The sequence below is a fragment of the Hyperoodon ampullatus genome (genome assembly GCF_949752795.1).
Source record: "Hyperoodon ampullatus genome assembly, chromosome: 12".
NCBI classification, from domain to species: domain Eukaryota; kingdom Metazoa; phylum Chordata; class Mammalia; order Artiodactyla; family Ziphiidae; genus Hyperoodon; species Hyperoodon ampullatus.
Genome location: NC_136925.1, coordinates 22733967 through 22759242, shown reverse-complemented (window position 1 = coordinate 22759242; position 25276 = coordinate 22733967). Strand labels below are relative to the sequence as shown.

Below are 25276 nucleotides of genomic sequence, written 5' to 3'. Positions count from 1 at the left end.
GTCATTTTTGTTGTGTTGGACAATCCCAGTTCACGGGTGAGTGATTACTAAAAGCCACTTTTCTGGGGATTCCCTTCAAGCTGTTCTATCTGAAAAAGGGCCTGGGTCTCACTGTCATACCGAGAACTCCTATAACATTCATGGCAGCCTGAAAGGCACTGTGCTAGGCATTTTATAATTATTTTCTCATGTAACCGAGCAGTAACCCAGTGATGTAGGGATGGTTATTCCTGCTCTACAGCGAAGGACAAAAGCACAGAGGTTGTAGGTAATGACAAGGAAGCCAGTGTCCAGACTGACTCAGTCTATCCTCTTAACCACTTTCTGTGCTGACTAGTACTCTGGTGGGTCATCTCCCTCTGCACAGCGTTGCTGCAGGTATCACAGCCTTGATGATGGGCCCTGTCCGTTGGAAACATAGACCAGCCTTTCCAAGTACTTGGATCTCAGCAGTGCCCTCCTCAAAGGAGGAAGCATCAGTCGCTACATGAAAGATGTCCACGAGGTGGTCTGTTCCCGGGGAAGTACTGTCTCTGCAGGTCACATTAAGGCCTGGATAGCAAGCTGAAGATTTAATGTGAATTCTTCCAAGTAGAGAATAGGAAATACCATAGTAGGGAAATCAGGTTTGCTTATCTACCCCTATCCTTCCCTTTTAGTGGCCATTCTCCTGGAAGGGGTGCTCAGAGATCTGCCGCCTCCTTATTGAGAGTTCTGTTTTACTCAGTAATAAGAGCTATTTTTATAAGCAGGAATTAGACATGTGAGGCCTAAAAATTGCCTGCAAAGGAGATCATAAAAGAGCTAGCCAAGGACACTGATTTAGTTTTTTTATTTCTACATGTTTTTTTCTTGCCAGGATTCTATCTTGGACATCAAGGTACCAATATTTAAAGGGCCTGGAGAGATGCCTGAAATCCGGTCCTACATGGAAGAGTTCCCATTCCCATTCTATATAATCCTACGCGATGTGAACGCACTTCCCGAGACACTCAGCGATGCTCTCCGGCAGTGGTTTGAGCTGGTGACGGCCTGTGACCACCCGTAGAACAGAAGGAACACAGTCCTAAGTGAGACTTTGCAGTCAGAATGTCACTGGTTGCCAGGTACTCCCTTTGGGACAACTGTTTCTGAACTCCCAGCTCGAAAATGGTATTTAATCTTAGACTTGATTTATAAACATTCACCCAACAGCTACAAAAAATTTTATTGCAACATTTTACACGATTTCAGAGCCTAGAGAAAACTCATGCTCCCTGCTGTGCCTGGGCTCCAGTGCTTGTAATAAACGTGGGGTGAAGGAACGGCAGCAGCAGGTGTCTGGTCCCGTACCTGGGGGGTGGCGCGGCCCTTCGGGCTCGTCTCAGAAGTCCTGGCCCAAGAGGAGGCTGCACCCCACCCTTGGGGCCCAGCTGCCTGCCTTCCCTTCCGGGTACCCTGGACACCTCCATGAGGAGAGGCTGCTGGAAGCATGGGACTGTGCCAGGCCTCTGGGCAAAGGACTAAAGGGAACTTCCCTTTTGACCCTGTGCTAATAAGGCTTGGCCTTGCGAAGCCCACAGGGTGTACCCAAAAGCTGTCAAGTGGCTAAGGCAGCTGCGGGTTTTTTTTTTTACTGTGCTTCTTATGAAAGGAACTAACTTCTCTACGAGGGTAGGAGGCTTGTGGTATGTGTTTTTTTTATAAAACAACCAGACATGGGAGCCAAAATCATCAGAAAATGACCCTTGGGCCATGTGTGAATGAAATGGCTTTTCAGTGTCCTCCCCTTCACCTTTGCTGCTTCGGGAGACTATGCAATGATGGAAAGATGATTTTTCCTTTATTTCATTCTCTCTGTGCCATAGTTCCTGCTGTGGTAGTAATTTATTTCTTTAGTTCATTTTTTCTTAACAGTTAAGAGGAAGAATCATTCCTCACACTGATTTCAAGTTGAACTGAGCCTGTCTTATGCTGGAAAAGAAGTGCTGTATCAGAAGAACTAAGCAGCCACATCTTTTTTTCCAGTCAAAAATGCATTAACGGTTTTTAGGCAGTTTTTACTTTGCCAAAAAGCAGTGCTTGAATACTTAACTGTGTGGTGTGTTCTATTTAAGCTCTGACTGTCAGATGTTCTTTTGTAGACAACATGCCATGACGTAATCATCTATCTCCATGTCTGTTATCAAGTTACACTGTGAAGTGTGCCTCCCTTTTGAGGTGGTCCTCAAAGACACAGTTTGCTTGTTGTTTAACCAAGTGCCCTAAAGCATGTACCTGAGGTTATATCATTTTTTATTCTAAAAAGCTATGCAGGTTATATTCTGAAAACTATTAAAAAATATACCACTGTTGATGTAACTTGTGACCACTCTTTTTTTTTTTTTTTTTTTTTTTGTGGTACGCGGGCCTCTCACTGTTGTGGCCTCTCCCGCTGCGGAGCACAGGCTCCGGACGCGCAGGCTCAGCGGCCATGGCTCACGGGCCCAGCCGCTCCGCGGCACGTGGGATCCTCCCGGACCGGGGCACGAACCCGCGTCCCCTGCATCGGCAGGCGGACTCTCAACCTCTGCGCCACCAGGGAAGCCCGTGACCACTCTTAATGGAACATGACAGGAGTGTAAAAGGTGTGCCAGGGGGTCTTGTCTGCTGGATCAGTGAGCTGTCAGTCACTAGTTTATGCTGTGTATCACAACTCCAAAACTTCAGTGGCTTATTTCAAGTCAGGGTTTGTTTCTTGTGGTTATGTCTGTGGTGGGTGAGCCTCAGCATGCTGGCCTCATGGCAGAAGATGGGCAAGCTAGTGGACACACACTATGGCTTGTAAAGATGCTGCTCCAAGATGAAATCTGAGTGTAAGAGATGTATCCCTGGCCAAAGGCCTCCGTGGGGCAGGAAGTTTAATCTTCCAGCAGGGAGGGAAGACACCAACATTATGACTGTGATGCGGTCCATCATATCTACCTTTAATTGACAGGACAAGCTAAGCTGAAGCAGCCCAACTGAGGTGTCAGCATAAGTGATTCCCTTGGCCCTGGGATAGCTAATAGGGTCTGGAACAGAAGAATTTCAGTAAGCAAGTTACCCAAGAGTGCTATCTATCTTCAGTTTGTGCTGTGATAGGAAAAGGGTTGGGAAGCACAGGAGCAGACACAGGAGACCCATCAGGAACTGAGGGCGTTGGTTAGGAAGAGTGACACACCTGAGTCACTTAGAAGAAGCTACTGCGGATAGGCTTGCTCTCTCACACACTCACTTGGAGCACTTGGAGCTCAACCTTGACATTTGCCTTACCTTCCTCTCCACCTCCATCCAAACCCCAATCTTGTCTGGTCTAACTTCTGGATATTTACCTTATTCTGTCTTCCCTTTTGCTTTCCTCTGACTGCAGTGCAGCTGGAGCTCTCTTAAAATGTAGCTTGAGGGGAACTTCCCTGGGGGTAAAAAATCCACCTTCCAATGCAGGGGACACAGGTTCGATCCCTGGTCAGGGAACTAAGATCCCACACGCCACGGGGCAACGAAGCCTGCGCACCTCAACTAGAGAGCCTGTGTGCCGCAAACTACGAGCCCACACACCGCAACAAAAGATCCCGCGTGCTGCAACTAAGACCCGACACAGCCAAAAAATTTTTAAGATAAATATTAAATAAAATGTAGCTTGAACTACTAATCACTTTGCTAGCTTCACTTTGTCATACTCACAACATCCAAGGAGATCTTTCTGAATTCCTGTGAAGAAGGTACCATTTGTTGCTCCTAGCACTACCTGCATCGCCCGTTCCCTTCTCTCCCAGCATCCCCACCACACTATTTGATCTGATCACAGCAAACCACAGGGGCCTTGGAATCTGCCAGTGTTCCATGCATTCTTTGTCTAGAACGCTCTTACCCACTTTGCCTTTCTGACTTTGCCTAGCTCAGATAAGCCCTCCAAGAAGAAAGCTCCCACAGTATGAGCCTTGACAACATCTATAAATACTACGTTGGACTTATGTCTTCCTACCCAAAGAGTGATTCTAAGGACAGGGGGCATATATGACTTGTGACAGCATTACCAATGTCTAGCATGAGTGAATCTTTCTGGATGGGAAGAAGAAATAGTATAAAAATGTCAGTTCTCACTTTATAGATTCAACGCAACCAAAATTTCAGTAACGATCCTAAGATGATTTAGAGGAAAATAATACAAAACATTTCTAAAGGTCATACAGACCATTAATAGAAGACTCTTACAAGATACTACAGGGGAGTATTCTTGCCTAATAATAAAACATACAACGACAAAAAAGTAAAAACGACCTGGATGAAATTATCCTGAGGGTTATTCAGATCCTAAAAGAATTTACCAGGAGTATCACAAACCCCAGGAATATGAATGAATTAGTTAATAAATGGTGCTGAAATTATAGTTTACAACTGGAAAACAACTTATATCCCCATTATGCTATAAACCAAAATCCTAGATAAACATTTTAAACATTAACAATGAAAATTTTTTAAAGTTCTAGAAGGGGAGAAGATGATATTGAAAAGGCTCAAAAGAATGGAAAATACACGTGACTATATAGAGACTTAAAGCTATAAAAGGAAAAGGATCAAAATTTTAAAAAATATGGTAAAAAGCCCATATAAAATTAGAATAAAAGTCTGGATCATCATAAAGGGACCAAAGTCATAACAATTCACAAAATATGTATAACTAGAAGTGGCAAGGGATATTTAATTTCACTACTATTTAAAAGAAAAAAAATGAATTGCTAATTAGTAGACAAATTTTGAAATATGTGGTTATGGTATTAGCACCATTCACACAATGCCTGGTAATGTTCAAAATCTTTAGAGTGCTTATATGCGCCAGGTTCTGTTCTCAGTGCACTACATACAATACAGTACAACAGCTCCGGGGTAGAAGCTGTTATTTCACTTTACAGACGAGCAAACAGGCAAGGAAACACACACACAAAAGTAGCCGGAAGTACACAACTGGGAAAAGGGAGCTCCAAGGATTCCAAGCAAGGCAATCAAGTAAATGCTCAGTGAATGAACGGGTAATTGAACACTTTGGGCTGTATTTTAATTCAGGACAATCCTGTTTTTTTAAAGTAGGAGGGATTCACTAACCCCTTACAGTTAATATAACCTAAGAGCGTAAGGAGTGTGTTGAGGGGAGGATAAAATGATTATAGGGGAAAAAAGCTTAAGGCGTAGGGATGTTTGGTTACTCGTTACTAGTGACACAAAATTCTCAAAACTGCAATGGGACAACCATTTAAAGCCTTGTAACTAAGGACAATCATGAAGACTACAACGCCAGGAAAAATGCTCGCAGTAGAAAAGAACAGGGACAAGAACGAGAAAAGGAGACGAGCAGAACACACACTTTAAGAGAAATTAACATTTAAATTCTTAGAATTTTTCACGATACGCACTAAATCTCAAACAATATACTAAAATAGTTTTCTTCCCTCACCCCCCAAACCCTTTCATTTAATGAAACTTAACCACGTGTCAGGAACTGGGCTAAATGCCTCACCACTATCTCATTCTTACAACAACCTGTGAAGCAGGAACTGCTATCCTGTTTCACGGATGAGCAAACTTAGGCTAAGACAAAGCGAAACTGCCTTGAGCTTCAGTTCCGACTGCCCGACTGCCGGGCTCCCGGAGCCAGCGCAACTGCGGCCGGCCACCTCCCAGGAAACCGAGCTCGCCCCGCCCCGTCACCGCCCCACTTCCGCCCCTGCGCGCTGGGGCTCTGGCGGACCGCGCTGTCTGGACGTGATGGCCGCTTCCCGCTTACCCCCAGCGACGCTAACGCTAAAGCAGGTACCAACTATCCTCGCCGGCCTCAGGGCAGCTTTACCGGGTCTGACCTCGATTCTCTACCGCTCCCTGCACCCATTCTATAGAGAGGTCTCGGGGACTACTGGGGGCGGACAACCCTGCGCGCGCCCCACTGATTGGCTCGGGCTGGGTGGGGCGGGGCTTCGCGCCGCCGGGGGGCCGACGGGAAGCGCAAGGGGGGTGGGGCTACTCTCCAGTCCTGGTGCAAGAGGCGGGCCGGGCTCTTGACCTTGAGCCCAGATCCCTCAATGCCTAGTGACTGCGGGAAAGACTGGTCTGCTGCTTGTACTCTTTTTTTTTTTTTTTTTTTTTTTTTTTTTTTTTGCGGTACGCGGGCCTCTCACTGCTGTGGCCTCTCCCGTTGCGGAGCACCGGCTCCGGACGCGCAGGCTCAGCGGCCATGGCTCACGGGCCCAGCCACATCGCGGCATGTGGGATCTTCCCGGACCGCGCACGAACCCGTGTCCCCTGCATCGGCAGGCGGACTCTCAACCACTGCGCCACCAGGGAAGCCCTGCTTGTACTCTTGATTTTAAGTTTGACAAGGGAGTAAGGAGACAACGCAAACAAACTTCTTGCCGTTTTCTTAAAAGAAAAAAGGTGGTTTTCTTCCCCCTTTTCAAAATTGAGAACCAAAGAGAAAAGAGCCTACCGGGCTGACGATTGTGCAGCTGTAATTGCCATTTCTCCTCCCCTGCACAGTTCGTGAGAAGGCAACAAGTTCTCCTCCTCTACAGAAGGATTTTGCAGGCAATTCGGCAAGTTCCAAATGATTCTGATCGCAAATACCTGAAGGACTGGGCAAGGGAAGAATTCAAAAGAAACAAAAGTGCCACCGAAGAGGTGAGACCAAGATCATGGTGATGGTAGGCCCTGACCCTTTTGTACTGATTAGTGAGTTTTTTCAAAAAGTTTGATATCTTGGGATATGTCACTGAGATGGTATATCTTGATCATTGCTCTTGATGTTACTGATTTTTCACTTAACCGATATTTTAAATTTAACAATGTTTGCTATATCTACACTCTACAGTAGCACCACCCAACTTGTCTGTTAAACCACACACACACGAAAAGATAATAAATATTACAGCATGATGGTTTGGGAAGTATGTTTGGGGTGTATGAAAGCATGCCAGACATTGTGTACCCCTAATTGTTAACTTTTGGCTTTCCTAACCTGCATCAGTGCCAATTCTCCGTATTAGTTCCTAATTTTAACAAAATGGTAGAGCTGTACCTTGTTTAACCAGTTAAAACAGTGACCAGATTTCACTTTCTTCTACAGGATACAATCCGGATGATGATTACTCAAGGCAATATGCAGCTCAAAGAGTTAGAAAAAACACTTGCTTTAACCAGATCTTAACTACAGCATTATTCTGAAAGGTTTTCAAAGTCTCCATGTGTTTAGTTGAGCTTAGGCTCAACAGTGGGTAGCCCAAAGCCAAGTGAAACTATCTGTACATAGAGCCCTTGAGCAAAATATCAGAACATGGAGCATGGCATATCAGAGAGAGCCAAGAAAAGGGCATAAGAGCAATTGTCTTAGCACTGAAAACATACCGTTTATTTTGAAAATGTTCTTGGATATGTCAGCAGTTTTTGGAAGAAGCAAAAACCAGTACAATAGATAGCACATAAAAAGATGTTCAACACCATTAATCATTAGGAAAATGCAAATCAAAACCACCAAGAGATACTATTTACATCCACTAGAATAGCTATAATTAAAAAGGGAGATAATTGCAAATGTTGGTGAGGATGTGGAGAAACTGGAACCCTTAAACACTGCTAGTGGGACAATAAAATTGTGCAGCCACTTTGGAAAAAAGACTGTCTAGTTGCCCAAAAGGTTAAACAGCATTATTCATAATAGCCAAAAAGTAGACAATCCAAATGCCCATCAGCTGATTAATGGATAAGTAAAACGTGGTATACCCATACAATAAAATATTATTTAGCAAACAAAAAGGGATGAAGTACTGATACATGCTACACCTGGATGAACCCTGAAAACATTAAGTGGCCAGTCACAAAAGATCATGTATTGTATGATTCTATTTATATGAATGCACAACTCTGAATATACTAAAATCTACTGAACTGTACATTTTACAGGTATGATATGTGAATTATATCTGAATAAAGCCATTTTTCCCCAACTTTTTGGAAATATAATTGATATATAATGTTGTGTAAGTCAATTAAGCTGTTTTAAAACAATGTGAGGTATAGGGCTGGAGGTGTACTGACCTCAGGAGACACCATGGAGCTTCCTTGGAAAGTCCTTCTGCATTAACCCTCAGGGTTGTTGAGGTATGTTCTTCAGATGTGTTGCATCTGATACTCAAGAGGACTTTCCAAAAAGATCACCACTGGGAATCTAGAACTTTGTAGGAAAAAGAAGAAAGAGAAGTTTAACAAATGCACTGAAGCACCTACCAAGAAGAGGAGGCAACTCCTGGTCAAAACTAATGTGGTTACCTTAATATCCACATGGAAAGTAAAACAAATCATTAATTAAGGAAGCTCCTCAGTGCACTAGGTTCTCCTCCAGTGACAGGAAAAAACAGAGTTTGAAGAATACATTGGAGACAGAAGTTGACTTCAGGACACTTTTGAAAGAGACCAAATGTGTTTAACAGTTAATTTAGTGAAAGTGAAAGCTCGTGGAAGAGGCTGGGATTGGCAGTTCATCTACAGAACAAATCTAAAAAGTTAATCCAAGAATCAGAGCAGCATCTGAAAGATGTAGAAAAACTTTTGCAGGATAAACAGTGTCTAGTGTTGGACCGTGTGCCATTGGAGAGGTGTAAACCAGTGGTGTGACACTAACCTGCATTCCAAGCCACCTTGCTCTTCCACAGCTCCAGAACCCACAAGACAAAAATAATTCTGAATGCTCTGCCACTGGGGGATGGGCTAATCTAAAATGCTTGCATAAGCCAATTTTCAGGTTTTTATATAGATGTACTTTCAGTCAAGCCATCTGATGAACAGAGGGAAAAGCATGTGTGAACAGTTTCTGAACAGAGAACCTTAGAAAGACTTACTCTTTTGTGTGGCATGATTGGCAAATACTCAAGTACAGGCTATCTCTAGTAAATCTAAAATCTTGAAGCTAAAAAACATCCTTTTATGAAGTGTAACAAGCAGTGACTTTGATGTTCTTCCTAGCAGCACTGTATGTGGAAGATGTAAGCGCATTTGTGGTTTGTACTTGCAAGACTCAAATACCACAGACTCCCCAAGAAAACCTAATGTGGGGTTTTGTTTTGATTTTGTTTTTTTAAGTGGATAAAACATGAAAAGTTGAATTTTCATCTTCCAGAGACTAAGACTATTCTCGTGGACAAGCTTTTCCCTTCCTCTCTAAAGAACAGTTTAATTTTATTTGTTCACTTACATCTTTGCGTATCTCCTGAATTATAGGCCAAGTCCGTTGTTTAGCCCAAGAGAAGATTTATTTAGCAATTTCTTCTCACATGTGGAACCATGGTCATTAAGATGTTGGCCAGAATAGAATGCTGGTGAAACACATTTTATTCATCATCTTCATCAGTATTTTGGATTAGGCAAATTAACTGGGTGTTCCCTGTAAACTATACTGTTGTTTGAATGCTGAAGTTTTGTTCCTAAAGTTTAAGATGTCTGAATGTTCAACTAATATATATTAACTACAATAAATCCATCTTTAAACCCCTTATTATAATATCTATTATCTAAATTATTAGAATTTTTTTAAATGCAAAGCTTTCTAGCATGAGAAGTGGCTGAGGCTATTATTTAACATATTGACTGCCCCTGTGTCATTTTTTTTCCCCTTTAAAGTGTGCCACTGAAGTTTTAAATTCGACAAGACGAGCTTACAAACCTGAAAATAAATTTGAGAGAACATCAAATAAATTCCCTGTCCAGGTTTTGTAATGATAACATACATCTACATTTATTAGGAACGCCTAGATCCATAGATTGTCAGTATTTAAAAGAACAAACCAAAGACAACTGAGCTTGATGGGCAGAACACACAGGGACTAAATGCATACTTTGTTTTTCTGGGTGTTCCCATGTCAAGAAATCATATTTTCTCTTTGGCTCAATGAGCAAAAGTTCATTCAAAATTACAGAGAACGGTTACTTGGTTCCTCTGTTTACAGAAATAGAATCGAGGTTTCTATGAATATATGGAATTTTGAGGAGATGAATATAATGCCACAAGGGACAAGAAGCTTGGAAGATAATTAAATCCAAAGTTTCAACATACTGTTACTTTTGCAACTTTGTATACTCCATAGAGCAGAGTAACATCCACAGTGCTCCCTGCAACTGGGGAATCCAAGTCAATTTATTGCATTATTTACCTTGACATAGTTGCTACAAAGCAGTGGAAAGCTTTTAAGTTTCTTCAATGACAGTCAGTTCAAAATGAAACACTTTCAAGAAACAGCCTTATTTCTTTATAAAATGTAGACCAATAAGCTCACATTCAGAAAGGTACTCTAAGATAACTGGCTGTGAATTAGGTTATAGAAATTTCAGGTAATTGCTACGTGAATGTTTTTTCCATTAATCCACTTGAAAATCACTATGATTAATTGTACTGTTTCTTTCTTTTGGCTGAAAGATACAGAAACCATGATCCAATGATTTGAACCTTTCTCCTTTGAGTTCATTGACATTCCCAGTGCTATTAGCCAATTAACCCATTATTTAAATACACTCTGACTTTTCAAAACATTTTACGATATACTGGATCTTGTGACATCATGAAAATCCTTCTCCTCAAAATTTGTTTGGTGAGTTTTCCCTGGTTAAGATGTCAGCATTTTGGGAACTATGAGCTTGAGGGAGTTCAGCATGTCTGTTACAGCTCTTACAGAAAGGCACTCTGTCCAGGCACAGCAGGCATGTTGATACGAATGACTGCTTGAGTGCACAGGGATTAATATTTTTTCTTGCTTTTCATTTACATTATTTCGTATCCTGAATATTAGGGTTTAGGCTTACACATCCTTCAGCTTCTTAGCACGGCTCGCTTCATCTGAGCTCTTGAACTTCAGATGAACTTGAGCTGAGGTTTCAAATCTGTAATGAACCTGAAACTAAGCAAGCGTCCCCTAGTTTCAGTCTAATTGTTGAAGTCTTCATAACTTCAGGGCATAGGAAGCATGTGTCTGGCACGCTTGAGAAATGAGTGACTTTTTAAAAAGGCAAGTTCTGCTATGTGTACAATAACTGACACCTCGGACGTAGCTCTTCTGCAGCTGCAGGACCGGAAATCCTCAGGAATCCTTCCCCCAACCCGCCCTCCCCACGGCATGCAGGATCCTAGTTCCCAGACCAGGGATCGAACCCCCGCCCCCTGCACTGGAAGCGCAGAGTCGACCACTGGACCACCAGGGATCGAACCCCCGCCCCCTGCACTGGAAGCACAGAGCCGACCACTGGACCACCAGGGAAGTCCCAGGAATCCTTTCTTGTCCCACTTCCCAGGCCCTAGTTTTCCTTGTGTACCTTAGTCCTTAGTTTAGCAAGTTCCTCCTCTAAACTTTTAATGTGTTCCTCCAGTGTGGCCTTGTCTTGCTGGGCTTTCTGACTGGCTTGGCTTCGTGCTTCTTCAATCTTCCTCTCATACCACTTTTCCATCTGGGTGGAAACAGCCTCAAAGAAATACTGGGTGAGCTCCAGTGCTTGGGAGGTGTCTCGAGTATGAGGGCCAGTCTGCTCGCCAACTGCTGCTGGCGGCAGCTGCCCACAGGTGGTGCTGGCTGCTGGCTGCTGGCCGCGGTGCCTCGTCTGCCCACTTTTCCCAGACTTTTTGGTTTGGGTGCCTCTGTCAACACAGGGCCCAGCCTGCGGGTCGCATTTGGCTGCCTCTTTCAAGGGTAACGAGGCTGTCTGGACCTTGACATTCCTCAGTCGGGAGCCTGTACAGTCCAAGGAAGACAGCTCCTGCTGGAGTCTGTGGGCGGCTGTGGAGCTGAGGGCCTTTTCCTTGGGCCTGACCACCTGAGGGGGGCTGTCAGAGGCTGCTACTGGACCTGCGGTCACCACTGACTGATCCACACCTGGTTTTGGAAGGAAAACAAAAGTCAGAGCGAATCCGTGTTCATACAGTCACGTGGGCTGGCATTTGAGAGTCCCGGGAATGCTGTAAACCAGGCTTCTCAACCGGTTATCACCCACCGTGTGCAACTTCTCCTGTCCTTCCCCTCCACTTCTCCCCTGATTATCATCTTGGCTTGTCAGGGCTTTCAGGGATGTTGTGTTAGACACACTGGTGGCATCTAAGCCAAAAACGTTACTGGCCTTTCCTTTAGCCTGTCTCAATCTACACTAAAGGGCTCTGGGTACCATTTCCTGATTGCTAAGGATCTCACTACTTGTCCTAAAACAGAATTGGGCATTTACTGATCAGAATAAATACCCCCATTCTCTAACTTCTGGGCCCTTTACAGACCATAGCCCCAGTTACTAGTTCCTTGATCCAAGCTCCCACTTGGAGAGGCGGTCCTATTACCCATACCCAGAGCTCCATGACAAGTTCCGTAACTAGTCCTAGTGTGAAAAGTTTGCCCAGGATTTTCCCCACTGTTATGGGCACAAAGAAGATAAAACCACAAATACAGAGATGGCCTACGGTACCATGAAACACGTGACATATCAAAATCCCCCCATGGAGGTCTAATTACTAAGGCTATGAATGTCCTCAACTGATCATCATTGAGTGTAGCCACTGTAGCTAATGTAAAGATGCTCTGGCTCAAAGCATCTCTTATCCAGCCCCTGGGGCAGCTTTGATACATGAACTGTTTTTTAATGAGGCTGTACGGAGTTGGCCAAAGGTAGAGGGCTGATCAAGGACGAGAAGGGGAAAGAGTCACAAGGGCAGGGGCGAGTGCCCTTCTGAGAGGACACACCCTTTCCTCACCCTCATCTTTGGGGTCCAACTCTGATGCCATCAAGATTGCACTGCTATCACGGATCAACAGTTCTTTTATTCCTTCATTCAAATATTTCTGAACACTTAAATAGGAATGCTTTATTACTGTACAGGAACCATGTACACAGTAGTGAGCAAAGCATGCTCCTTGCCCCTACAGAGTTCACATTACAGTGCAGTGTCTCCCACAGCCCTGTCACACAGACTGCCTTCAGAGGCAGAAGAGAACGCGACCAGGGGGTTTCATCACCTTTGGATGGAAGGGTTCTCTCTGCACGTTGGTGTTGGTTACCTGTGGAGGACTCGCAAGTGGATGGTGTGGATTTAGTCCTGGAGGCCCTAGAATCTCCAGAAAGCTTCAGCTCCAGATTCTGAATCTTTAACATGCACCAAGTTTTTAATTCATCCACCAAGGACATCTGAAAAAACCCCACAAGTTAGTACACAAGTCATCAGGAGACTCTGATACATGGCTTATGAATGAAAACCTCAAGAATGTGGACTCTTCGACTGTGATAGGCTCTTTTCTGGACAAGCCCCGAAGTTTTGGATTACCCGCCTCCCACGGGCCACACGGCCTTCTCTGTTGGCCCTCTGAAGCCCAGGATTCACCCAGCACCCAAACCAATAGCTAACTATGATCTTCATTAAGTGACTTAGAGACACCTTAGACGCCAACAGCCAAAGCTTCCCACGGCTTCCACACCAAGTACGTCTGGCTGCTAGGCGCATGAGCTCACTCACACGCTCGCAAGTACTCATTTCACGTCTGCCGTCCGGGGTGGACCGCAAACTGCCCGAGGGCAGGAACCCAATCTTGTGCAGGCCCAGCAGGGGCACGATACATAGCAGTGATCCAGGGCGGAGGTCAGCTTTCCAGCACGTTCTACAAACTGCTCCGCCTCCACCTCCTGCCAGCACATTCAGCCGCAAACAGGAACCGAACTCCAGGCTCCTTCCTACTGACTTCATTTCAGGTTATAAAAATGGCACGCTCTTTGGCGCCAATGCTTTTAGGGGATCTCGGCCTGGGAGTTTTCAATGATGGGTCCGAGTCCCTTGACTCGGGTCGGGGGGAAAGAGTGGCAAATCGCAAGGTCAGCACGGACAGATCTGGTTTTCACCTGCCGTTTCTCTCCCTCATGCTTCTCTGAGTCCGAGTGCTGCTGCAGGCGGCTCAGGCACTCCGTCCTCTCTGCTGAGAGTCGCTCAACCATCAGCTTGTCCAGAACCCGCATCTAGGATTCAATGGGCAAAGGGCGAGTGACTGAGATGATCTAAGGATGGGACCTGGCATCCTGACTCCCGAGGCGGGCTCAGGAGTACCAAAGCAAGGGCCAGACAGAAGGTAAGCACACCTCCACTCCTCAGCCCAGTCTTTTCCCGTGGCATTCATGGAACTCTGAGTTTTCAGAATTCCTGAGCATGTTTTTGTGTAGGCCAAAGCTTCTTTCTTTTTCTCATTTAAAAGTCCTGAGGGGTTTAAGAGACTATATATACACAGTAAATATACAACTTGAGCCAACACAGTCCTGGTAGGTAAAAGAGAATCTGTATGGGTCTTAGAACGTTATTGCCAAGACTACTACTGCAAGGAAAAACTATGTCAAGGAGTACGGAGCTACCCCAATTCCCCTCTTTAAAAAATTGTTTTTTTAATCCCCCTTCTCTTTTTAAATGTCAGTGGCTGCCCAAGAGGAAATGAAAGAAGCTGAATAGTCAGGGCTTTCATCCAGCTTTCCCAGTGAACAAATCCTCTTGGCCCTTCACTGAAAGTAGTCGAAGCACATGTGAAGAAGGTTGTGGACGGAGTTCAAAGGGATTGCTTCAAGGGACTTGACAGTCCAATGGTTAGGACTCCTCGCTTTCACTGCCAAGGGTGCGGGTTCAATCCCTGGTCGGGCACCACAAGCCGCATGGCCAAAACAAGCAAACAAACAAAAAGGGACTGTTTCAGGGAGTAAATGACTGTCACCTTCCAATCACGTGCCCCTCTGTGCTCCCCCAGCTGGACACTTCCTGTAGGGCTCTCTCCCAGTGGGGCCACACTCCCACTGCCTGACAAGGGCCAAAGCAGAGAAGGGAACCGTTGTGAGCGGGAGCCAGCCACGGAGGGCTCAACGGCAGCTTCCTCTCCTGTTGGGGACACAGCTGATGCTCCACACTCAGATGTTCATAATAAAAAAGCAGCAGCAGTTCTGCAGATGTGGTGAGCACCTCCTGCTTGGTCTCTTCAGCCCTCACATTTTTCTGTGAACTGCTCTTTGCCTGTTTTCTAGGGCTGGCCTTTTCCGCCACCTCCTGCCCCCTGCATGGACCTGGGGCACGGCTGACTGGTCCGGGCCTGCGCACCTGACTCACGCTGGACCAGAGTCCTTCCCCTGAGATCTGGAATTAGGACTAAGATTCTACATCCCAATCTGTCACCTTCTTTGAACCAAAGAGAGGTCCTTGAGACATCCCAGCACTCACCTAATGCATTCCTCTCGGGGCTTGAGCTAGCTGAAGTGACGTTTTATTTACAAAACGGTCGTAACTAATCTATTATGGCTCAAAGATTTTTTAAATGGGCTTTCTATGAAATGCAAATAACCAACCTTAAAAATTTCACCAGTAAACAAGGAAGTAAAAATTAAACAGTCAAATGTCCTTAATCAATTGGGAAAAACTTTAAAAAAATGCTAACATTAAATGATGGCAGAAGTTGGAGGCTCAGATACTGCTGGTAGGATATAAATCGGTACAACCTTTCAATTAAGTAGCTTGCCAAAACTTATCAAGAGCCTTAAACATACTCTAAACTTTGGACCCAATTATCCTAATTCTCAGCAAATAACCTCAGAAGCAATCAAAACTTTATGCTCATAAATGTTCACAGCATTTATTTGAGAGAAAAACTATAAGCAACTTCAGTGTTTAACAAAAGGAATGTTTAAATACATTATGTTGTATTAATATGCTGGAATACTATGAAGCCAAGGACATGGGAAAGTGCTCATGAAGTGAGCATAAAAGTGCTCATAAAATTCAGTAAAAAAAAAAAAAAAGCAGGAAGCAAAAGTATGTATATACTAATCATTAGAGAAATACAAATCAAAACTACAATGAGGTATCACCTCACACCAGTCAGAATGGCCATCATTAAAAAATCTACAAATAATAAATGCTGGAGAGGGTGTGGAGAAAAGGAGACCCTCTTGCACTGCTGGTGGGAATGTAAATTGATACAGACACTATGGAAAAAAGTATGGAGGTTCCTTAAAAAACTGAAAATAGAGCTACCATATGATCCAGCAATCCCACTACTGGGCATATACCCTGAGAAAACCATAATTCAAAATGAGTCACCTATCACAACGTTCACTGCAGCTCAATTTACTATAGCCAGGACATGGAAACAACCTAAGTGTCCATCGTCAGATGAATGGATAAAGAAGACATAGCACATATATACAATGGAATATTACTCAGCCATAAAAAGAAATGAAATTGAGTTATTTGTAGTGAGGTGGATGGACCTAGAATCTGTCATACAGAGTGAAGTAAGTCAGACAGAGAAAAACAAATACCGTATGCTAACACATATATATGGAATCTAAAGGGAAAAAAATGGTTCTGAAGAACCTAGGGGTAGGACGGGAATAAAGATGCAGATGTAGAGAATGGACTTGAGGACACAGGGAGGGGGAAGGGTAAGCTGGGACAAAGTGAGAGAGTGGCAAGGACGTATACACACTACCAAATGTAAAACCGATAGCTAGTGGGAAGCAGCCGCACAGCACAGGGATATCCGCTCGGTGCTTTGTGACCACCTAGAGGGGTGGGATAGGGAGGGTGGAGGGAGGCAGATGCAAGAGGAAAGAGATATGGGGATATATGTATATGTATGGCTGATTCACTTTGTTATAAAGCAGAAACTAACACCATTGTAAAGCAATTATACTCCAATAAAGATGTTTAAAAAAAAAAGTATGTGTATATCTCCTTGCATAGAAACAGTACACTGCCATTAAAGAGCACACCGGGGCTTCCCTGGTGGCGCAGTGGTTGAGAGTCTGCCTGCCAATGCAGGGGACACGGCTTCGTGCCCCGATCCGGGAAGATCCCACATGCCGCGGAGCGGCTGGTCCCGTGAGCCATGGCCGCTGAGCCTGCGTGTCCGGAGCCTGTGCTCCACAACGGGAGAGGCCACAACAGAGACAAGCCCACGTACCGCAAAAAAAAAAAAAAAAAAAAAAAAGCACACTGTAGCTCTACAAGTCTAAGATGTACTACTAAATTAAAAAGTAAGCTGCAAAAAAAAGCACAGTATAGTCCCATTTTTGTTTAAAAGGGAAAATTAGTAAGGTTATATCTATAAAAGAAAAAACCTATGGGAAAATTCACAGTAATTGAAGGGATCTCTGGGGAGTGTCACTATGAAAATAGTTCTGTAGGTGGAATGTGGAATGTTTTTCCCAATGAACGTGTGTTATTTTATAAGCTTTTAAAAACCTGCATCTGTCACATATTTCTTATTAATTACAAAGGGAAAGTGTACCTTTACAATGGAAAGAGATGGTGGTTACCAGGTTAGCCAAATGAGACATCCTGACATTTGTCTCTTCTGATGTGATGTAATTTGAAGTTTACACAATTAAATATGATGTATTCTTGCCGCAAATATTTAACCATTGGTCTCAAACTTTAGGTTTTTACCAGCATCACCTGGAGGTCCTGTTAAAACACAGGTGGCTAGACCCCGCCCCCCGAGTTTTATTCACAGTTAAATTCAGTAGATTTGTAGTGAGGCCCAAGAATTTGCATTCTTTTCCCCACAAGTCCCCAAATGATGCTGATGCTGCTGTTTTGGGGATGACACTTTGAGGATTACTGCTCTAGACCAAACTTTCAGAAATACAGGGATAGAGAAAGAAGTTAAATAACACCATGAAGAAACTGTCAGACAAATCCAGAATATAAAACATCCTATAAAACAAATGGCCTGGACTCTTTAAAAAGTTAATATTATGGAAGAAAACAGAAACTGCAAGAAGGAACCAGGGACTGCTCTAGGTGAAAAGAGACCACGGGGACCTAACACATAACATAAAAGCACAGAATATTCACTGGATGCTGGGTTGGGATTAAAAACAAAAAGCAGGGCTTCCCTGGTGGCGCAGTGGTTGAGAGTCCGCCTGCCGATGCAGGGGACACGGGTTCGTGCCCCAGTCCGGGAAGATTCCACATGCCACGGAGCGGCTGGGCCCGTGAGCCATGGCCGCTGAGCCTGCACGTCCGGAGCCTGTGCTCCGCAACGGGAGAGGCCACTACAGTGAGAGGCCCGCGTACCACAAAAAAAAAAAAAAAAAAAAATACACCTACACAGAAAACTGCTCCTACGGAACACCCACTGAACGCTGGCAGAAGACCTCAGACCTCCCAAAAGGCAAGAAACTCCCCACATACCTGGGTAGGGCAAAAGAAAACAGAAAAAACAGACAAAAGAATAGGGATGGGACCTGCACCGGTGGGAGGGAGCCGTGAAGGAGGAAAGGTTTCCACACACTAGAAGCCCCTTCGCGGGTGGAGACAGCGGGTGGTGGAGGGGGGAGCTTCGAAGACGCGGAGGAGAGCGCAGCAACAGGGGTGCGGAGGGCAAAGCGGAGAGATTCCCGCACAGAAGATCAGTGCCGACCGGCACTCGCCAGCCCGAGAGGCTTGTCTGCTCACGCGCCGGGGCGTGCGGGGCTGGGAGCTGAGGGTCGGGCTTCGGTCTGAGCGCAGGGAGAGGACTGGGGTTGGCGGCGTGAACACAGCCTGCAGGGGGTTAGTGAACCACGGCTAGCCGGGAGGGAGTCTGGGGAAAAATCTGGACCTGCCGAAGAGGCAAGAGACTTTTTCTTCCCTCTTGGTTTCCTGGTGCGCGAGGAGAGGGGATTAAGAGCGCTGCTTAAAGGAGTTCCAGAGACGGGCGCGAGCCACGGCTATCAGCGCGGACCCCAGAGACCGGCATGAGACGCTAAGGCTGCTGCCGCCACCAAGAAGCCTGTGTGCAAAAACAGGTCACTATCCACACCTCCCTTCCGGGGAGCCTGTGCAGCCCGCCACTGCCAGGGTCCCGGGATCCAGGGACAACTTGCCCGGGAGAGCGCACGGGGCGCCTCAGCCTGGTGCAACGTCACGCCGGCCTCTGCCGCCGCAGGCTCGCCCCGCACTCCGTACCCCTCCCTCCCCCCGGCCTGAGTGAGCCGGAGCCCCCGAATCAGAGGCTCCTTTAAGCCCGTCCTGTCTCAGTGAAGAACAGACGCCCTCAGGCGACCTACACGCAGAGCCAGGTCCAAATTCAAAGCTGAACCCCCGAAGCTGTGCAAACAAAGAAGAGAAAGGAAATCTCTCCCAGCAGCCTCAGGAGCAGCGGATTAAGTTCCACAATCAACTTGATGTACCCTGCATCTGTGGAATACCTGAAGACACAATGAACCATCCCAAATTGAGGAGGTGGACTTTGGGAGGAAGATATATTGTTTCCCCTTTTTCTCCTTTGGTGAGTGTGTATGTGTATGCTTCTGTGTGAGATTTTGTCTGTATAGCTTTGCTTTCACCATTTGTCCTAGGGATCTATCTGTCCGTTTTTGTTTTTTCTTTTACTTAAAAATTTTTTTTTCTTAATCATTATTTTTTATTTTAATAACTTTATTTTATCTTTATTTTATTTTATACTCTTTCTTTCTTTCTACTTTTTCTCCCTTTTATTCTGAGCCGTGTGGATGAAAGGGTCTTGGTGCTGCAGCCAGGAGTCAGTGCTGTGCCACTGAGGTGGGAGAGCCAACTTCAGGACACGGGTCCACAAGAGACCTCCCAGCTCCACGTAATATCAAATAGCGAAAATGTCCTAAAGATCTCCATCTCAACCCCAGCACCCAGCTTCACTCAACGACCAGCAAGCTACAGTGCTGGACACCCTATGCCAAACAACTAGCAAGACAGGAACACAACCCCACCCATTAGCAGAGAGGCTGCCTAAAAGCATAATAAATCCACAGACACCCCAAAACACACCACCAGACGTGGACCTGCCCACCAGAAAGACAAGATCCAGCCTCATCCACCAGAACACAGGCACTAGTTCCCTCCACCAGGAAGCCTACACAACCCAATAAACCAGTTTTAGCCACTGGGGACAGACACCAAAAACAACGGGAACTATGAACCTGCAGCCTGCAAAAAGGAGACACCAAACACAGTAAGATAAGCAAAATGAGAAGACAGAAAAACACACAGCAGATAAAGGAGCAAGGTAAAAACCCACCAGACATAACAAATGAAAAGGAAATAGGGAGTCTACCTGAAAAAGAACTCAGAATAATGATAGTAAAGATGATCCAAAATCTTGGAAACAGAATAGAGAAAATGCAAGAAACATTTAACAAGGACCTAGAAGAACTAAAGAGGAAACAAGCAATGATGAACAACACAATAAATGAAATTAAAAATACTCTAGAACGTATCAATAGCAGAATAACTGAGGCAGAAGAACGGATAAGTGACCTGGAAGATAAAATAGTGGAAATAACTACTGCAGAGCAGAATAAAGAAAAAAGAATGAAAAGAATGGAGGACAGTCTCGGAGACCTCTGGGACAACATTAAACGCACCAACATTCGAATTATAGGGGTCCCAGAAGAAGAAGAGAAAAAGAAAGGGACTGAGAAAATACTTGAAGAGATTATAGTTGAAAACTTCCCTAATATGGGACAGAAAATATTTAATCGAGTCCAGGAAGCACAGAGAGTCCCATACAGGATAAATCCAAGGAGAAACACACCAAGACACATATTAAACTATCAAAAATTAAATACAAAAAAACATATTAAAAGCAGCAAGGGAAAAACAACAAATAACACACAAGGGAATCCCCAAGGGAAGATCAGTTAACAGCTGATCTTCCAGCAGAAACTCTGCAAGCCAGAAGGGAGTGGAGGACATATTTAAAGTGATGAAGGAGAAAAACCTACAACCAAGATTACTCTACCCAGCAAGGATCTCATTCAGATTTGATGGAGAAATTAAAACCTTTACAGACAAGCAAAAGCTGAGAGAGTTCAGCACCACCAAACCAGCTGTACAACAAATGCTAAAGGAACTTCTCTAGGCAAGAAACACAAGAGAAGGAAAAGACCTACAATAACAAACCCAAAACAATTAAGAAAATGGGAATAGAAACATACATATCGATAATTACCTTAAATGTAAATGGATTAAATGCTCCCACCAAAAGACACAGACTGGCTGAATGGATACAAAAACAAGAACCATATATATGCTGTCTACAAGAGACCCACTTCAGACCTACGGACACACACAGACTGAAAGTGAGGGGATGGAAAAAGATATTCCATGCAAATGGAAATCAAAAGAAAGCTGGAGTAGGAATTCTCATATCAGACAAAATAGACTTTAAAATAAAGACTATCACAAGAGAAAAGAAGGACACCATATAATGATCAAGGGATCGATCCAAAAAGAAGATATAACAATTGTAAAATTTTTGTACCCAACATAGGAACACCCCAATACATAAGGCAAATACTAACAGCCATAAAAGGGGAAATCGACAGTAACACAATCACAGTAGGGGATTTTAACACCCCACTTTCACCAATGGACAAATCATCCAAAATGAAAATAAATAAGGAAACACAAGCTATAAATGTTACATTAAACATGATGGACTTAATTGATATTTATAGGATTTTCCATCCAAAAAGAACAAAATACATATTTTTCTCAAGTGCTCATGGAACATTCTCCAGGATAGATCATATCTTGGGTCACAAATCAAGCCTTGGTAAATTTAAGAAAATTGAAATTGTATCAAGTATGTTTTCTGACCACAACGCTATGAGACTAGATATCAATTACAGGAAAAGATCTCTAAAAAATACAAACACATGGAGGCTAAACAATAAACTACTTAAGAACAAAGTGATCACTGAAGAAATCAAAGAGGAAATTAAAAAATACCTAGAAATAAATAACAATGGAGACATAAGGACCCAAAACCTATGGGATGCAGCAAAAACAGTTGTAAGAGGGAAGTTTATAGCAAAACAATCCTATCTTAAGAAACAGGAAACATCTCGAGTAAACAACCTGACCCTGCACCTAAAGCAATTAGAGAAAGAAGAACAAAAAAACCCGAAAGTTAGCAGAAGGAAAGAAATCATAAAGATCAGACCAGAAAAAAATGAAAAAGAAATGAAGGAAACGATAGCAAAGATCAATAAAACTAAAAGCTGGTTCTTTGAGAAGATAAACAAAATAGACAAACCATTAGCCAGACTCATCAAGAAAAAAAGGGAGAAGACGCAAATCAACAGAACTAGAAATGAAAAAGGAGAAGTAACAACTGACACTGCAGAAATACAAAAGATCATGAGAGATTACTACAAGTAACTCTATGCCAATAAAATGGACAACCTGGAAGAAATGGACAAATTCTTAGAAATGCACAACCTGCCAAGACTGAATCAGGAAGAAATAGAAAATATGAACAGACCAATCACAAGCACTGATATTGAAACTGTGATAAAAAATCTTCCAACAAACAAAAGCCCAGGACCAGATAGCTTCACAGGCGAATTCTATCAAACATTTAGAGAAGAGCTAACACCTATCCTTCTCAAACTCTTCCAATAGCAGAGGGAGGAACGCTCCCAAACTCATTCTACGAGGCCACCATCACCTTGACATCAAAACCAGACAAGGATGTCACAAAGAAAGAAAACTACAGGCCAATGTCACTGATGAACATAGATGCAAAAATTCTCAACAAAATACTAGTAAACAGAATCCAACAGCACATTAAAAGGATCATACACCATGATCAAGTGGGGTTTATTCCAGAAATGCAAGGATTCCTCAACATAGGCAAATCAATCAACGTGATATACCATATTAACAAATTGAAGGAGAAAAACCATATGATCATGTCAATAGATGCAGAGAAAGCTTTCGACAAAATTCAACACCCATTTATGATAAAAACCATGCAGAAAGTAGGCACAGAGGGAACTTTCCTCAACATAATTAAAGGCCATATATGACAAACCCACAGCCAATATCGTCCTCAATGGTGTAAAACTGAAAGCATTTCCAGTAAGATCAGGAAGAAGACAAGGTGGCCCACTCTCACCACTCTTATTCAACATAGTTTTGGAACTCTTAGCCACAGCAATCAGAGAACAAAAGGAAATAAAAGCCATCCAAATCGGAAAAGAAGAAGTAAAGCTGTGACTGTTCACAGATGACATGATACTATACATAGAGAATCCTAAAGATGCTACCAGAAAACTACCAGAGCTAATCAATGAATTTGGTAAAGTAGCAGGATACAAAATTAATGCACAGAAATCTCTGGCATTCCTGTATACTAATGATGAAAAATCTGAAAGTGAAATCAAGAAAACACTCCCATTTACCACTGCAACAAAAAGAATAAAATATCTAGGAATAAACCTACCTAAGGAGACAAAAGACCTGTATGCAGAAAATTATAAGACACTGATGAAAGAAATTAAAGATGATACAAATAGATGGAGGTATATACCATGTTCTTGGATTGAAAGAATCAACACTGTGAAAATGACTCTACTACCCAAAGCAATCTACACATTCAATGCAATCCCTATCAAACTACCACTGGCATTTTTGACAGAACTAGAAAAAAATTTTCACAATTTGTATGGAAACACAAAAGACCCCGAATAGCCAAAGCAATCTTGAGAACGAAAAACCGAGCTGGAGGAATCAGGCTCCCCGACTTCAGACTGTAATACAAAGCTACAGTAATCAAGACAGTATGGTACTGGCACTAAAAACAGAAAGATAGATCAATGGAACAAGATAGAAATCCCAGACATAAACCTACGCACATATGGTCACCTTATCTTTGATAAGCGAGGCAGGAATGTACAGTGGAGAAAGGACAGCCTCTTCAATAAGTGGTGCTGGGAAAACTGGACAGGGACATGTAAAAGTATGAGATTAGATCACTCCCTAACACCATACACAAAAATAAGCTCAAAATAGATTAAAGACCTAAATGTAAGGCCAGAAACTATCAAACTCTTAGAGGAAAACATAGGCAGAACACTCTGACATAAATCACAGCAAGATCCTTTTGGACCCACCTCCTAGAGAAATGGAGATAAAAACAAAAATAAACAAATGGGACCTAATGAAACTTCAAAGCTTTTGCACAGCAAAGGAAACCATAAACAAGACCAAAAGACAACCCTCAGAATGGGAGAAAATATTTGCAAATGAAGCAACTGAAAAGGATTAATCTCCAAAATTTATAAGCAGCTCATGCAGCTCAATAACAAAAAAACAAACAACCCAATCCATAAATGGGCAGAAGACCTAAATAGACATTTCTCCAAAGAAGATATAGAGACTGCCAGCAAACACATTAAAGAATGCTCAACATCATTAATCATTAGAGAAATGCAAATCAAAACTATAATGAGATATCATCTCACACCAGTCAGAATGGCCATCATCAAAAAATCTAGAAACAATAAATGCTGGAGAGGGTGTGGAAAAAAGGGAACACTCTTACACTGCTGGTGGGAATGTGAATTGGTACAGCCACTATGGAGAACAGAATGGAGCTTCCATAAAAAACTAAAAAGAGAACTACCATATGACCCAGCAATCCCACTACTGGGCATATACCCTGAGAAAACCATAGTTCAAAAAGAGTCATGTACCAAAATGTTCACTGCAGCTCTATTTACAATAGCCCGGAGGTGGAAACAACCTAAGTGTCCATCATTGGATGAATGGATAAAGAAGATGTGGCACATATATGCAATGGAATATTACTCAGCCATAAAAAGAAACGAAATTGAGCTATTTGTAATGAGGTGGATGGACCTAGAGTCTGTCATACAGAGTGAAGTAAGTCAGAAAGAGAAAGACAAATACTGTATGCTGACACATATATATGGGATTTAAGAAAAAGAATGTCATGAAGAACCTAGGGGTAAGACAGGAATAAAGACACAGACCTACTAGAGAATGGACTTGAGGATATGGGGAGGGGGAAGGGTAAGCTGTGACAAAGCGAGAGAGAGGCATGGACATATATACACTACCAAACGTAAGGTAGATAGCTAGTGGGAAGCAGCCGCATAGCACAGGGAGATCAGCTTGGTGCTTTGTGACTGCCTGGAGGGGTGGGATAGGGAGAGTGGGAGGGAGGGCGACGCAAGAGGGAAGAGATATGGGAACATATCTATATGTATAACTGATTCACTTTGTTATAAAGCAGAAACTAACACATCATTGTAAAGCAATTATACTCTAATAAAGATGTAAAAAAAAAAAAAGCTTCCAACAAACAAAAGCCCAGGACCAGATGGCTTCACAGGCGAATTCTATCAGACATTTAGAGAAGAGCTAACACCTATCCTTCTCAAACTCTTCCAAAATATAGCAGAGGGAGGAACACTCCCA

General features: G+C 43.4%; 3 protein-coding genes across 7 annotated transcripts in view; 2 read left to right on the top strand and 1 right to left on the bottom strand.

Moving 5' to 3' along the window:
• MDN1 (midasin AAA ATPase 1) overlaps nt 1-1048 on the top strand; it is a gene marked incomplete at both ends in the record, with an annotated part of 158020 nt that extends 156972 nt beyond the window's left edge. For both annotated transcript variants that reach the window (XM_079716367.1, XM_079716366.1), the window contains 2 exons: nt 1-36; nt 860-1048. The exon at nt 1-36 is cut by the window's left edge and continues 107 nt beyond it. In XM_079716367.1, coding sequence (XP_079572493.1) covers nt 1-36; nt 860-1048 — 225 coding nt within the window. The remainder of the gene's footprint in view (nt 37-859) is intronic.
• A 4385-nt stretch (nt 1049-5433) lies between these two features.
• Nucleotides 5434-7982, top strand: LYRM2 (LYR motif containing 2). Its single transcript, XM_079716222.1, has 3 exons — nt 5434-5808; nt 6529-6669; nt 7115-7982. The coding sequence occupies exons 1-3, from the start codon at nt 5572-5574 to the stop codon at nt 7193-7195; spliced, it is 459 nt and encodes a 152-aa protein (XP_079572348.1). The 5' UTR covers nt 5434-5571; the 3' UTR covers nt 7196-7982.
• Nucleotides 7983-11325: 3343 nt separating this feature from the next.
• Nucleotides 11326-25276, bottom strand: part of ANKRD6 (ankyrin repeat domain 6) — a gene marked incomplete at both ends in the record, with an annotated part of 81977 nt that continues 68026 nt past the window's right edge. For 2 of the 4 annotated variants that reach the window (XM_079716927.1, XM_079716929.1), the window contains 3 exons: nt 11326-11897; nt 13065-13191; nt 13897-14010. In XM_079716927.1, the coding sequence (XP_079573053.1) occupies nt 11326-11897; nt 13065-13191; nt 13897-14010 (813 nt within the window). The remainder of the gene's footprint in view (nt 11898-13064; nt 13192-13896; nt 14011-25276) is intronic. The other 2 variants (XM_079716928.1, XM_079716930.1) reach the window with 1 other exon arrangement.